General features: G+C 41.0%; 1 protein-coding gene across 3 annotated transcripts in view; it reads right to left on the reverse strand.

Annotated features, from left to right (window-relative positions):
- kcnh2b (potassium voltage-gated channel, subfamily H (eag-related), member 2b) overlaps positions 1–15004 on the reverse strand; it is a 222182-nt gene that overhangs the window by 184144 nt on the left and 23034 nt on the right. For all 3 annotated transcript variants that reach the window (XM_056364254.1, XM_056364252.1, XM_056364253.1), the window contains exon 2: positions 11353–11583. In XM_056364254.1, coding sequence (XP_056220229.1) covers positions 11353–11583 — 231 coding nt within the window. The remainder of the gene's footprint in view (positions 1–11352; positions 11584–15004) is intronic.

Consider the following 15004-nt stretch of genomic DNA (forward strand, 5'->3'; position numbering starts at 1 on the left):
CCTCTGATTAAAACCCAGTATGTCGTCATACAACATAATGTTCTTTTCAGTTTAGTTTACAATATAAAAAAGTACATAATTCTGTAATATTAACATTGCTAATTATTATCATTGATTTTGTTTACATTTTCTATAATTGGTGCTACAAATACAGCTGTAACAGGCCTAAAATTCAGACAGCAGTTTTCCTCGCCCTCAATTATATAAGACAATTTATGATTAAACGTTATTACAGACTGGACCAGTTACAGACTCGTGGATGTGAATGTGCAACAGAACAGACATGTTTTCCCTCAGCTCCCTGCTTGCTATATGCTTTGCGCTTTTTTCTTAAATCATCTAATTCCCTTAAAATTCTTCCAAAGAGAGCTACTACCAATTACACTGGCGTTAACGAAAACATCAGCTCAGAAAATCAGAGCTTGAACAAAAAAATACAAGAGGACGAAAAACGTATTGCAACTCATTACATCACATTTACATTTACTCATTTGGCAGACGCTTTCATCCAAAGTGACTTAAAAGTGAGGGACAACACCAAAGCCTCAGTGCAGCAGGAGACCTTGATGTAAGTACTAAGTATTAAAGAAGAGAAGAAGTGCACCAAAAGTGCAAAATAATTGCTAGTTGTTAGGGTGTTAGAAGTGTTAGGAGAGGAGGTGCTGTTGAAGGAAATTAGTTTTAAGAGATTCTCGAAGACAGAGAGGGACGCTCCTGCTCTGACAGCATTAAGTAGCTTGTTCCACCATCTGGGAACCACAGACAAAAACAGTCTGGACTGAGGTTGTCTTGTGTGCAGGGATGGCAGTGCCAGATGACATTCCTTGGAGGAATTTGAAGTCGATTTGGGCGGCCATGGGTAACCAGTGGAGGTCAGTGAGCATCAGCGTGATACGCCCTCTTAAGCTGATCAAACACCAGACTTGCCGCCTGATTCTGGACCATCAGTAAGGGTCTACTTCTGCATGAAGGGAGGCCTGCCAGAGGGGCAAATCCTGCTGCTTCCCACACTGCTGGCCCGGAACTGACTATCAGCTTCAGGGCCATACATCGTATTGCAAAGCTGCTTTCAAGACCCGCGCTGATGACTGGTCCAGCCCGCATCCCCTCGAGACCAACACCACAACAGATCCGGATATGTGATACCGGGTAAAACGGGGGGGACCAAAGGGACGACAGCAGAACATGCAGGGGACATTCGAAAAATAAGCTAATCATGCCAGACAAGACAGCACACCAAAGACTCTGCCGGTAGGTGACCATATAATAAGAGATGTTATAGAAAAGTTTTGAAAACTCCCATACACTGCCACAAGTGTTATTGGACCACCCAGGCACAGACACTCTCACTGTGCATGTTGCAACAAATGAAACTCTGCAGAGAATGACGCTGACAAATTCAAAATGTTAGTTAAAATATTGGTTAAAACAATAGGATGAGTCAATCAAACTACAACACAAACTGAATTCCTCTGTGAGTGAAATATGAGGTTTTGTTATGAATGACTTCTTGGCACAAACACAAAAACATTTCAAAGTAACTTCTCTTCATTTGTGAGACAATCAACAGTTTGCAAATTCAAAAGAGGAGAGTCAGTGCTCATTTGCATGCTGATGTAGGGTTGCAGATTACCCAGAGAGAGAGCGAGTATGAGGGCATAACACAGAGGGAGGAAGAGGAGCAGGAGGTAATGGACTAAACCTGTCCACATATTTCAAGACAACCATTTTTAGAAAGCTTATTTATATTGAACTTGCATGTATCCATACAGACACCTCTGAGGCATGTTTAAGCCGAGCCTCAGTGCCTCCAAATGCGAGAAACTGTGTGTGTTTGTGCATGTGTGTGTGCGTGCGTGCGTGATGCTACCAATCCAAGAAATAAAAAAAGATGCATCATTAATCTTATTGTTTTCAAAATTTTCTATCGGAAATATAAGACACCTAGAATCAAACTAGCTACTTTAAAATCTCCTGGATAGACACAGAACAAACATTATGAAAAGAAATCACTATTTCACACTTTCATAAGCTGTTTCATTGCACCACCATTCTTGTTTGAGAAACTCGACCATAACTACAACTCTGACAGCCACCGAATAACTAACACCACACTCTCACCCACCAAAGACACTCACCTGGAACAATCCTGACTTCTTTGGATAAATACAGATAACACAACAGCACCTCGAACACATCTTCTGTTACAACACTCTGATCTCATACATCGGGGAGAATCAGTTTCTAGAATAATAACAACAACAATAGATACATACAGAATCCTGACTCCACACACTAACCAGTCCAGGCTCCGTAAACACAGATACATATATCTGCCTCTAATGCAAACACACACACACACACACACACATAACCCACACATACTCTACCTAATCCCCACTTCCTGACTGTCATCATTTTATCTTTGTAATCTTTTGTCTTCGGTGTAATTTTTGTCATGGATTTCTTTTATTCTTTTTATTTATTTTAACACTATTTCACCAATAATATAAAAAAACTAATATTGTTGTTGTGTTGGGTGAGAGACACACAAGTATATTCACATTAATCACACTGGTATTTCTCAGGCACATTTAAGCAAGATGCAAGCAGAGTGAATCAGACTATGGTTCACTCAGCATATATTAGAGCTTGACATTTAACACCAAATCAGGTCAGCTTGGCCAGATTTCTCACATCACGGCTCTGGTGTGAGTCAGACTTGAGAGAAAACAGTGTTTAGGAAGTCGTCGCTGTGATGGAGTGACTTGTAGTTTACGGCACATCAGAACCAATTCCCTCCATGATGTTCATACATATCATTAAAGGGTTTGGGGAAAGGCCTAAGCAGTCGCAGTGCGTATCCTGACCAGAACATTGCTGAACTTGTAAAAACTGGGACTCCAAATTAAGTGAGAGACTTGTAACTGCTGATTCCCGTCATTACAGGATTACCAGAATATTCAAATGAGATCATTCACAGGGCAAGAGTAAAATGGCTGCTTAAATTTAATTTAATTTGGTTCCACAGACTCAGCTTAATAGGGTGAAGGGCTGCTGCTGTGTAGCACAGATATTATCTATTATGTCATTCCCAGAAGAACACACACACAGACACACAGACACACAGACACACAGACACACAGACACACACACACACACACACACACACACACACACACACACACACACACACACACACACACACACACACACACACACACACACACACACACACACACACACACACACACACACACACACACACACCACTACTTCATATTACCAAGAGCATGTTTTATTGTAGATGCCCACATTGATTTTGATGGTGCAATGGTTTTGCCGAATCTTGGGCCCCTCACTGTGTGTAAGAGTGTGTGAGTGTGTGTGTGTGTGTGTGTGTGTGTGTGTGTGTGTGTGAGAGCATTCAGAGCAGCCTGATACAGCACATTGGGTGACTAATGAGGCGGACACACAACGCAGCACTATTACACTCAGACATGTCATGATTCATAATTTGGGTGTCATCAAAAAAATAAAAAATAAAAAAGGAGGGAAATGAAAACTCTGACAGACACAAACACCCACACTGTGAGCAGAGTACACAGATGCAGAGTCACACTGAAAGAGACATGGAGTGACGGACCACATACGTTCCAGTGAATTTGTAGTGAAGGTTTGACACAGAGTGTGTCAAGGTACATATGTTGGTCTGAATCCAGCTTCCTATTTGTGCTCTGTCCTGTTACACCACGTACCTAAGTGCAAAGTCATGTCATTATCTTGTTCGTTTGTGCTGACACAAAACAAAAAGCTTTCCATCTCTGTTTTGAAAATGGATGCCTCTCCCTTCAGTTCAAAAACATGATGCAACTTCTTGTTATGTGGGTGACAGCTGATAGCATTAGTAGGGTTTTTGTCTGCGTGTAATTTGCTCTTAGCTGCAGGTGGGATCATCTATGGCAATCATCAGCATAGAGTGCTCACCTCCCCTTAGAGACTGCAGGTCTCTAAGTGCTTTGCTTAGCTACCGCTGCTAGGCAATCAAGAGTCCCCCTAGACAGTGCACAGTGCAGCCTGCTCCTGAGGGCTCAATTCGTTATCACAGCACAATACAGTAAGGACACTCACATTGTCAGATAGATAGCTGATAGTTCTCAAGAGCCACAACACACTTAATACAGTCTTGGGGTTGTTAGCAGTCATGCAAACTAATACTTATGTCTGCAACTGGGGCGGTGATTTCACAGACTTTCCCTCAGGGTTTCAAAGTTTGTGTTTTAATGCTTTGCTTGTAACCAGTTGGTCTGTAACGGCCACGAAGGGACGTTTTATGACGAGACCTTCAAACAACTTGCATTTAGTCATGGATCCTCTTGAGAGTGGTAAGAGTAAGACCTGTGAACAAAGCCAACAGTCTTCATGTCATTCACAAAATCCTATATATCAAGTATTCTGCATAAGAGACTTTGAATGTTCAGAGCCAATGTCCTGTCCCAATGCATGAAGTATTGTGCCATTCATACAGCCCAGCACAGATGCACACACACACAAAAGCCTGAGTACTACCCAAAAGACGGGAACAGCTGATCTTGATCCAGTTAAGATAAAGAATGAGCCCTTGTGACACACCTGCCTCCGTCTCTGTACCTTATAGTTATATCATCATATGTTAATGGATAGACTGGTACCATTTTATGCATCATTATTATTATCATTATTATTAACTTTGAACCAATCCTTGCTTAAATAAGGTAGCATTGATAGCTTCTGGGGTTCCAGGATAAGCAAAGATTGAGACAAATGTCACTGTGATCTAACCTTTATCTCCTTCAAATGAAGTTGAAATTCTCGTCCTGAGTTGATCATCACAACTAAGCTTCTATAACAGATGGCAGATAACCATGGGGAATGAGAAGGGGGGTGTACAGTGCACCTGGCTCCCTGGACTGAAGAGGCATGACTACTCATTGATGTGTATGGGATCAAGCATGATGTCCTGACCAGTGGACAGTTAGCTTTAACTCATCTTTAATGTGGCTCCATCTGTCTGACATTTCCTCTGACGTCTGTCTGCCAAACGCCTTAATACTGATCAAATTTTAATTCTCTGCACACCAGCATCATGTTTCAGAACATCACAGCTGATTGTTTTGCCTTGTGAAAGCCACTTCTCCTTTTCAACACACTCCCTGACACTTGTGTGGAGTGACAGTAAACAATGAACAGCAAAGCAAAAGCACGCAGACATGTACATGTGCATTGTATGCAGTGATGTGTTCAATGAGGTCAGTTTTAAACAGTTTAGTAGTCACTGCATGTGAGTATTCTTTTGAAATACCTTATGTTCTGTTTTGTCAGGGTGTATTTTACTAAGCAGAGATGAGTCTGACTATGTTTGCCTCAGTGTCTAAACACTCAATATTGAAGGTAGAAGGAATTTCAAAACAGTTATTTCAAACCATAAAGTCTTAGTGAGAGAAGAAAACCAAAGAATCCTGCAATAAAGTGACATCAAGTGACAGACACTGTGTATTAGCAAATCAAAGCAGAAGTAAAAGATATTTTAGTTTGAGAAGAAAAAAAATTGTATTTAGCAAAAAAAGAAAAATTCTACTAAATGAATATAAAGAAACGTATGAAGAAATTACACTGCCACAAATAAATGAATAGACCATCTTTGGTCTGTAATAAATGCTGCTATCGTTACACGCATTAATTATGTCTGAGTTTCAGTATTGATTAGAAAAAAAGAAAAATCTTCATTTGAATAATCCAGTATTGATTCATAAAATCCTGAGATCAATCTTTTAATATATGCCTTTAACAGTCTCAGTGTGTGAAGCTCTAACCCCGTTAGTGTTGCATGACCAGCCTTCTCGTACTACGACATCTGGTCACGTGAGAGACAAAAACATAAGAAGCCGATCGAAGAAGACGTGTACCTGTTGGTACGCACTGTAGCGGCTGCACCAGGGTATGTTAGCAACGCACATTATTTACCTACCTACTATTTCTTGAGTTAGAGGTACAATTTACACAATTAGTTCTCTGAGAATCTCATTCATGTTCAAGCAAAATTGGTATTGCAACTGAAATATCTGAATCGATATTGAAGTGAAACCTTGTGAATCTGAATCGATTCAGGAAACCAGTGGCAATGCCCAGCCTTAGTATTCATACCCGTCTTTCAGACTGCTCTGTGCTGTACTCTCTGTGGACTTCAGGGGCAGTTTGACAAGCGTACATTACCCTGAAGAGAAAACACATGGAATCTTTTGTATTTAAAGGATTTCTGTCACCTGTCTTAACTCTGCTGTATAGAAAGAAACTGCCAGGCCACCATCTTGTGAAGTAGAGTGACATTCTTGAATTGATCTAGCTCATGATGGCTGTCTTCATGGCCCCTTGAAGCAGACAACCTGCATTAGAGAACAATCTGTCATATTAGTATAGGCTGATGGCGAGCAATGTTCTCTCTTGTGAGAAAGTTAAAGACACTGGGTGTCAGTGAAACAGGAGGGAGGGGAAGCTGCAGATAGTGAGGTTAAGCAACTACAGCCGAGAGGGAAAAAGGGAAGCGAGCATAAGAGAGGGAGCCAAACAGTGATTCACAATCAGACAGAGTGAGAAGAGAAAGATAAGAAACAAGAGGAGAGAGCGAGTTTCAGAGAAAATGACTACAATTCAGAGATAGACAGAACGGTGTAAGTGCAAGTGTAAGAAAGAGGAAAAATCTGTTAAACCAGATTGCTGTTTTATTCACTTCCTTCCTAATCTACTATTTTCTTCTGTCTTGCCAACAGAACAGACACCTGTGCTCTCTTTTAACCCCTCCCTAGTCACGACCATTTTTCCCTGTGAACCTAAGGTCACCATAAAACTGCATAGTTGTGCAGGCAAGAGGATTGAAAGCCTTACAGGTGACACCCAACTGGGGCAGTAACCCATTCTATAGCAAAAACCTCTACATGGTGAGTGCATGTGTGCACTTTCGTATCGCGGTTTACCTGGAGAGCATGATTGATTAAGCTGGTGAGCAATCTGAGTCGGACAATTGAGCGTGAGAGCGAGAAGGGAGATCTATCATCGTGAAGGCTCATGCCTAAGCTTGGCACTAGATAAATGGGCTCAGGTGAAGCCTCTGTGTGCACATATTGTGTATGTGCAATGTGTTCATGCATGTGTGGATGTTCTCTGTCTGCATGTATGTGTGGGTCATGACTACACAAGTAAAACACACACACACACACACATCTGCACACTCATTGCTAAGGCTGCTTTTCGAGATCAAAGGAAAGGCTATTCTTTCTTTTTCCTCTTAGCCTTTGCAAGACGAGGGAGGAAGGAGAGGGGAGAGGAAGGAGGCAAAGGGGACAAGAGGAGGTGGCATAATGTTTCCTGGCTGTGTGCATTATGGATGAGGTGTGTCCACGGCGTTCGATCAGTGGCTCTCTGATGGCTTGAAGGTGGCCCGCTGGGGTTACCTAAGACCCTGTGTTTGTGTGTTTGTGTGTGTGACTATGACAGAGAGCCGCCAGAGTCACGCCCACTGACACACACATAGAAAACTAACAAACACTCTTCCTGGGCATAATTTTTCATTCTTTCATTATATTTAATTGAGTACAAATCAATGAGGATTTTACTAGTGACAAAAAGCTTTGGGCCAGCGCAAAGACAGAAAAGTTTTCCGTCTATAACGTATCATTTCAGTCAATATAATCATGATGAATAAAAGCCCCAAATCATTTACTTTTAGTCACAAGTTACAGTATATCCATAGTTGTACTACAGTACAAACCATTAAGAGGAGTGCCAAACGGACATTTTTCCATCCAATCAAAAGATTGTCCGTTGGTTACTGTGACAGCATGATGAGGACCTCTCTAACTCCATGGCAACGAGACAAACAAGTCCTCCGTCAGAGAGAGGGTTATGTCTAGTCTGTAGGGTGCAGTGTATTTATGTGCTTTTAGGAACTGTGAGCTGAGCTCCATCACATCGCCACAGAGGATAACAGGTCTTAAATCCTCTCAGCACTCACGACTTCCTTCCTGCTTGCTTATAGAGACTTACCAATTGTCAGTATGTAGAAGACACACTATTGTAGGGTTTTGTTTTCCATTTGTCAGAGCATGAGGCACTGAGAGGACGCAAGCCTCCACTAAAACCAAATCACTCTCCTAGTTGCTGTAGCACACACTCATCACTTGACTAAGTTTAGCTGATGTCTCGACGTTGTGAGCACAATCTCCGTCAGTTTTATAGTTTCAGCTAAAAACTGTAAACCATGGCAACAGAAAATACTTGCCTCTGATTGGCTGGCAAGTGTCTTAGTATTGTGCAGCATCAAACATAGTTTTAGATCATTTTAACCAGGCAAGCAGGAAATGTACATTAAACTGCAGGTAAACATAACAATATCTGTGCTTTAAGCTCCATTATAGTTATTTTCTGTATGAAACCTAATAACGGGTTGAAACTGACTGTAATCAGCCTTTAATAATTGAATGATGATTTGAACACAGCCAACTATTCAGTTAAGTTACATGGTCATTTTATCAGAAATGATAACACTCTGTAGGTGCCCTGATGATATAATCAATCAACAGACTTGGCAGAGGGGACATCACTTCCTTCATGTTGTTGATTCTATCCAAAAACATCAACCTCAGCATGTGGTATTTTCTACCTGCATAAAATAAATCCAATTAGACTAATAGCAGAATGTATTTTTCCCTGTACAGAAACCCATCTGAAAACAAACATTCACTAAAATAAATATATCACTGTGTCCCTCTGACTTTATTTCAATCAAAAATGAAATAAATAAAAATCATTCCTTATTTTCTTAACCTTTATTATTCAAGAGTAGGTTGTCTGTGCACACTTTTTTTCCAGTGAAGCCCTGCATTATATTCACAGTTTTAACAGTACGGTCAATGGAGCAGCTGGGAATTCTAATCCTCTACTACTGTTTGGGCCAAGAGAGCAGATGCTCAAAGCTGACAATCATCAGGAATGACGCCATTACCTTGTCTACAAGGGAATCAAACTTATGTCTTTGTTATGGGAAACTGCAGGGAAAATGTGATAGTACAAAGCTAATGAAAAGGTTTGTTGCCTTTGGGGTGCTGTTGAGCAAAGAACTTGCCCCCCCACCTGCTCCAGTCTGAACATGATATGTAAATTTGTATAGATATACATTGATGGAAACATTAAGCATGATCAGTCTGACAAATATAATCAACCCTCTCTACACTTTTCCATATTAAATCCAGATGTTGAATGTGTGTTATATTGTTCGGCGATGTGTGTTTCTTCGCTGTGCCAGGCTCATCTGCCCCTCCCTGAACTCACATTAGTCATTGCTTTGAAGAATGGTCATTACATGAGTCACTTTGCTACTAAAACTACAATGGTACAACATTTTTGTTAATATGATCATTTCTCATCATTTGTGCAGAATGGCAGGGCGCAATCAAGTTAGTGCACTCCGTATGCCAACAAGCGCTTTACAGCTAGCAGCCCACACTGGCACAAGAGGCTTGCAGGCTTTAAATATTGTTGCTTCCAAAGCCTTTAACTATGTGTTGTTAGCATGGCGGACGTAGCCTTTGGGACGGAAATGACAACACCTCTGTAATTCTATATACAGGGTCCTAGTTTTTTACAAGGTACTTTTTTATAGCAGAGTGCTGGTGTGTGTGTATGTGTGTGTCCACATCTCCAGTATAAACAGTGGAAAGTGAAAGCTGCAGAGTAGAGGGCTGAATTGGCAAAGCGCTCCTCAGAAGTATCGGAGAGAGGAGACAGCTGGCGCCATCTCCGTTTCTCCCTCTCTCTTTTACCGTCTTGCTCGCTCTCTTCTCTCACCACCAGCAACACTTTCAGGCTATGTGAGAAACTCACTTTCTGACAGTTGCTGTGTTCCTCTTTCTCTCTTTCTCTCTCTCTCTCTCTCTCTCTCTCTCTCTCTCATTCTCTCACTTTATTTCTCCCATGTCTCACCCACTGGTTTTTCTTCACTTTTCAGAGCTGTGCTGTTCTCCTGCCTCTTAGTCATCTTGCCCGCTTGTTTTCCTCCCCTCAGTTTGTTTCAACCCTTTCCTCCTCCTACCTTTTCCTCCATCTGTCTCTCCCTCTCTCTCTCTCCCCCCTGTTCCCTCCTCCTGCTGTTCTGGTGTCTGTCTACAGGTGGAAAATGTCCAGCAGATGCTTTGGCCATAGCCCAGGGAGTTACTGACTTTATTACCATGGCAGCTCTTTATCGCCATGGAAGCTGTCTATCGTTGCAGAGACCAGCATACTGTTACCTGGTGCTGGTCCAGTTGGCATGTGTCTGGTCATAAATACACTCTTGCCACTGGCGAGAAATCGACAAGGGTTTCCCCCATGTACTTTCCTCTATATTACTGGAAATGTTACTCAAGTCTGTTCAAAATGTTGCTATTTCATGATAATGTTTTAACTTCAATGTGACTTTTATATGAATGTGCAGAATTTGATTCAATTAGTTTTATGAGGAATCAAGTGTAATCTAACAACAGCTACACATTAGCTTTATTTAAACACAATGTGGAAACAGACCAGAAGCACCATACTGCATTTTCTGCACTTTCATTCTCATCAAGAATCCTGGCACTAACAGGTTGCAAAAGAGACATAAGATGCTAAATGGACTTATCAGTAAACAGTAGTAAGATCACTCACACATAACAGCTCACACATAAACATTAGCTGGTGAGTGCCAAATGTTCTGTACACACCACATAAACAGATACTGACTCCAGCTGAGAAACAAGTGACAAAACCCATTCAAACACCTCAACATTTCACATACAAGCACACTCAAGCGCATTCACACTCCAGTACCTTCAATAGTACTTTTACCATTCCAATAGCAACTCAAATGGCATATGCTCTCCCGAGCTTGTTATCTTTCATACAGAATCCAACAACCACGTCCTTCTCCAAACACAAAACGCATGCACGCACGCACACACACACACACACACACACACACACACACACACACAAACACACACACACACACACACACACACACACACACACACACACACACACACACACACACACACACACACACACATACACACACACACCTCCGTTTTGGTACAGTCCATTTTTCTGACTGTCGGCTCTCATTTTTATGTAAATAACACACACTTTCCTTCCCAAACAAGCACAGACACTGTTCTGTCTTTACACACCATCAGCTCCATATTCATCTCCTGTTTATGCGAACAGGCTAAAAACAGGTCTACACACCGTCTCCTACATTCACACAACCACCACCCAAATCACTAAAAGTTTTTTTTGTCCTACCATCTTTGCGGTAAAGGTTGATCTCCACTTTCCTCTCCTCCGATCCCAGCAGGGCCTGCGCCATCTGGGCAATAGCCAGTCGCTTAGTGTCAGGTCCGTACAGGAAGTTACACGTGCATGGCTGCTGCATGATCTCAGCGCGCGAGTAGCCACACATGTGGCAGAAGCCATCGTTGCAGAAGATGATGGCACAGTTCTCCACTCTTGCATTGGCGATGACAAACTTACGACCTGTGGGTGGAGTGAGAGAAGTTTATTCTTAGTCAGGTTTGTCCTGGATAGCAAAAGTAACATCCAATCAATGGCACTGAAGTGTGGGTTACAGAAGGACAATTAATGCATGTGGAATAATTTGTTAAGTCAAAAGTGTAATTTGTGTAAATGTATGTATGAGGTTTGGTGTGTAGGCTGCATCTAACTAACATCTTTTGTTTTCCCGCTTGCACTATAAATGCCCTTTAGTCCATGTACCACATATACCTGCTCTGAATATGCAAGACACCATACATATGCCTACATCATTGTTACCTATTTGAATTTCATAGTTTACCCTACTGATGCGTTAGCTTTGAATGGATGGTTAGCAAAAACTTTAAACAGAATAAAACACACAATCTCCACAATCATATACAACACAACTGTTTAAACTTGATGCAGATGACCATCAGAGTATTTAAATGAATGACAGTGGAATAGTTAACATCAATCCACATAAAAGTAAAACATGTAGTCTGTGTGAATCTTCAACGTATATGTAATTCAGCTTTATCCAAGCAATATTAGAACCACTGTTATGAGAAAGATTTCAAGATGGAATTTATTATATTTTAAGATTAAGGTTGTATTGTTCTAACAGTGATTCTGTGATTTAGAGAAAAACATTCAAACACAAATAAATATTACAAGGACAGACCGCAAAGGTGTAATCATTACATAATCAATAACAGTATCAATGGAAGCATTCCAGTTCGTTTCAGCAGGTCCAGGGTCTGCATGCTGGCTCCTTTAATGGCTGACTGGGACATCTTAATGGGACAGAGCCATCATTAGTAACACCTGTGCTTCTCCTGCTGTAACAAGTCTGAATGTCTGCTGTGCAACAGGTCGACATTTCTTCCAAGAACAAAGTCACAAAATGATGTGAATGAAATCGTTTTACCAGCAAACACTAAATATTATGAGAATAGACTTCATGTTTTGGGAGGAAATGCATACCATGCGAATACAATCACAACATTTCTCGACGTTTCCTGTAGTACTAATTAAAAACAACGGAAATCACCTGCGCACTAATACAGCAGTCTTGCTAACATGTCGACTAATAAAACTGCACAGGCACCGTGAAGTTACTCACTCTCAATTGCATTGTAAAACTGAAACCTCGTGGGAACCCTGAGCTAAACAATAAAAAAAGAAATAAATTTCACCTTTTGGAAGATATAGTTCACCTGTCCAACGACAGTTTCTTGAACGTTTCACTTATTCTGGGCCTCGTGCTGATATGTCGCTTTCAAAATAAGAGGCCCACTTTCAAAATAAAATTGAAGTAGTACAAAAATAAATCTCTATTAAAAGAAAATTAAAAACAATACATTCTTTAGTATACCACACCAAATAGGTAATTCACATTTGTACTCACTGTAGAGTAATGAAGCCATTTTACTGGCAATGGTCTGTTACAACTGGAAATACTATAATATTATGGCTAGAAGTGTGTAATCTGTTCCTTTTCTTCTCTCTGTTCATCTTAATTCCAACTCAAAAGTGTGCGTGCGTGCGTGCGTGCGTGCGTGCGTGTGTGTGTGTGTGTGTGTGTGTGTGTGTGTGTGTGTGTGTGTGTGTGTGTGTGTGTGTGTGTGTGTGTGTGTGTGTGCCCATAGCTTTGGATGTGTGTGTTTATAATTGTGGTCAAAAGTGTAAACCGCAGCAGCAACCTTGGTAGCTCTGACTCCCACAAAGCTCTGATCTGTGTCTCTATCTAAACCACTTACTGAAGAAGGAGCCATTTAGTTCCATGGCCTCTGCTCAATGTCAAAGAATGATCTTAATGTACTCAGAGAGCTGCTGTTATGCCTGAACACACACACACACACACACACACACACACACACACACACACACACACACACACGAAAACATACTTGGACATACTTCATTACCCTGTACTCTGCCTCTTTACTTTCAATGACTCTTGAATAAAGTGCAAGTCTGTGTTTCTTATGGGAATACTAAACAACATATATGTGTGAATGTGCATATGGCCTGTGTGCACATGTGACTGTGCTTGTGCTACATTAGGGTATCTGTCAGGCTAATAGATGGCATCCACTAAAGAGTTTTAAGCTTCTGAAGAGCTCCTGTTACTTTCATTACTGCGCCCCACTGTGAGGAATATTTCACTCATAAATAGTCATGCGGATGGTTAGAGGGAAAGAGGAAAGGTTTGTGACAGAAAAGGGTGGATGAAGGAAAAGACAGCTGGAAGGCAGGATGAGGATGAATAAATTGATGGAAATAGTTAGAAGGATTGTGGAAAGGACGGATTACAGAAAAACAGGAGATAAATAGAGGAAGGGGTGGATAGTGGATGGGAATTAAGGAAAACAGATGCAGGATAATGAAAGGGGAGAGATTTAGAGAAAAGGATAAGGTGAAGCAGGGATAGAGGAGCGGTGATCTGTCCAGGGATGGAAGAATCTGAACACATGTCTCAGCAATTAGGTGGCATCAAATAAACAGACTGTTGCTGTTTTCCACATTTCACTCTGTGGCTGTGAATTCAGTTCAGTTCAATTAAAAACAACTTTTTAACTATTTAGCCATGAGGGCAAATGTATGAAGCAGCTTGCCAGCCAGATCAACACATTCACAGAAAAATAGATCCACTGTAAATCGCAGCTTTAACAAAATTCTACAAAAGGACGCTGTAAGCGTAAAATCTAAAGGTGAAACTGGAAAAAAATAATAACCAAAGTAATGAAACCATACAAAGGCATAAAGAATTAATACTATTCATTTCAAAGTTTGCAGTTTAAGATGTTTAAAAAAGCAAAGTTAGCTACTTTGTCACAGGCCACATTTCACCCAAGATGTGTCCATTATAAGGAGAGCAAACTCCCTAAGATGAAGGAAACTATTTTTCAGTACAAGTATTGTATATAAGAGTTGTTCATCAGAAAAGTTTTTGTTGGAGTCTTGGATAAATGACGGAATCCCAAATTCTTTAGGTGACATAAATAATTCAGCAACAAGATTATTGTTGCAGTGAACAAACCAAGCAGGTCCTCAATGCAACCTGGGTCTCAAAAATACAGCCTGACACTTTTGGTAATTTCTATTCCTTGTGAGGAGATCTTCACAAAGGCTGCTGGTGATAAATCTTCCCCAAGGACTACAGCTGGAGAAGGGGAAGAGCACCTTACTGCTGCAGCGAACTCTGAGAGATTTAGTTGCTTCTTGCTTAGTGTGTGAAACTTCAGACTTTGATCACGATGTACCTAAAACACAAGGCCAGCTTCTGGGAAAAAGGATTTAAAATGGTGGTGAAAGAATGTTCAGTTATTGATTCTGTATTGATTCAATGTGCTTCCAATGTTAAGATTGTTAAGATTGATTCCTGGCGGTTCCTGACGATTGTTCTGTGGTGTGTACA

Source organism: Seriola aureovittata, chromosome 20 (assembly GCF_021018895.1).
Source record: "Seriola aureovittata isolate HTS-2021-v1 ecotype China chromosome 20, ASM2101889v1, whole genome shotgun sequence".
Taxonomy (NCBI): domain Eukaryota; kingdom Metazoa; phylum Chordata; class Actinopteri; order Carangiformes; family Carangidae; genus Seriola; species Seriola aureovittata.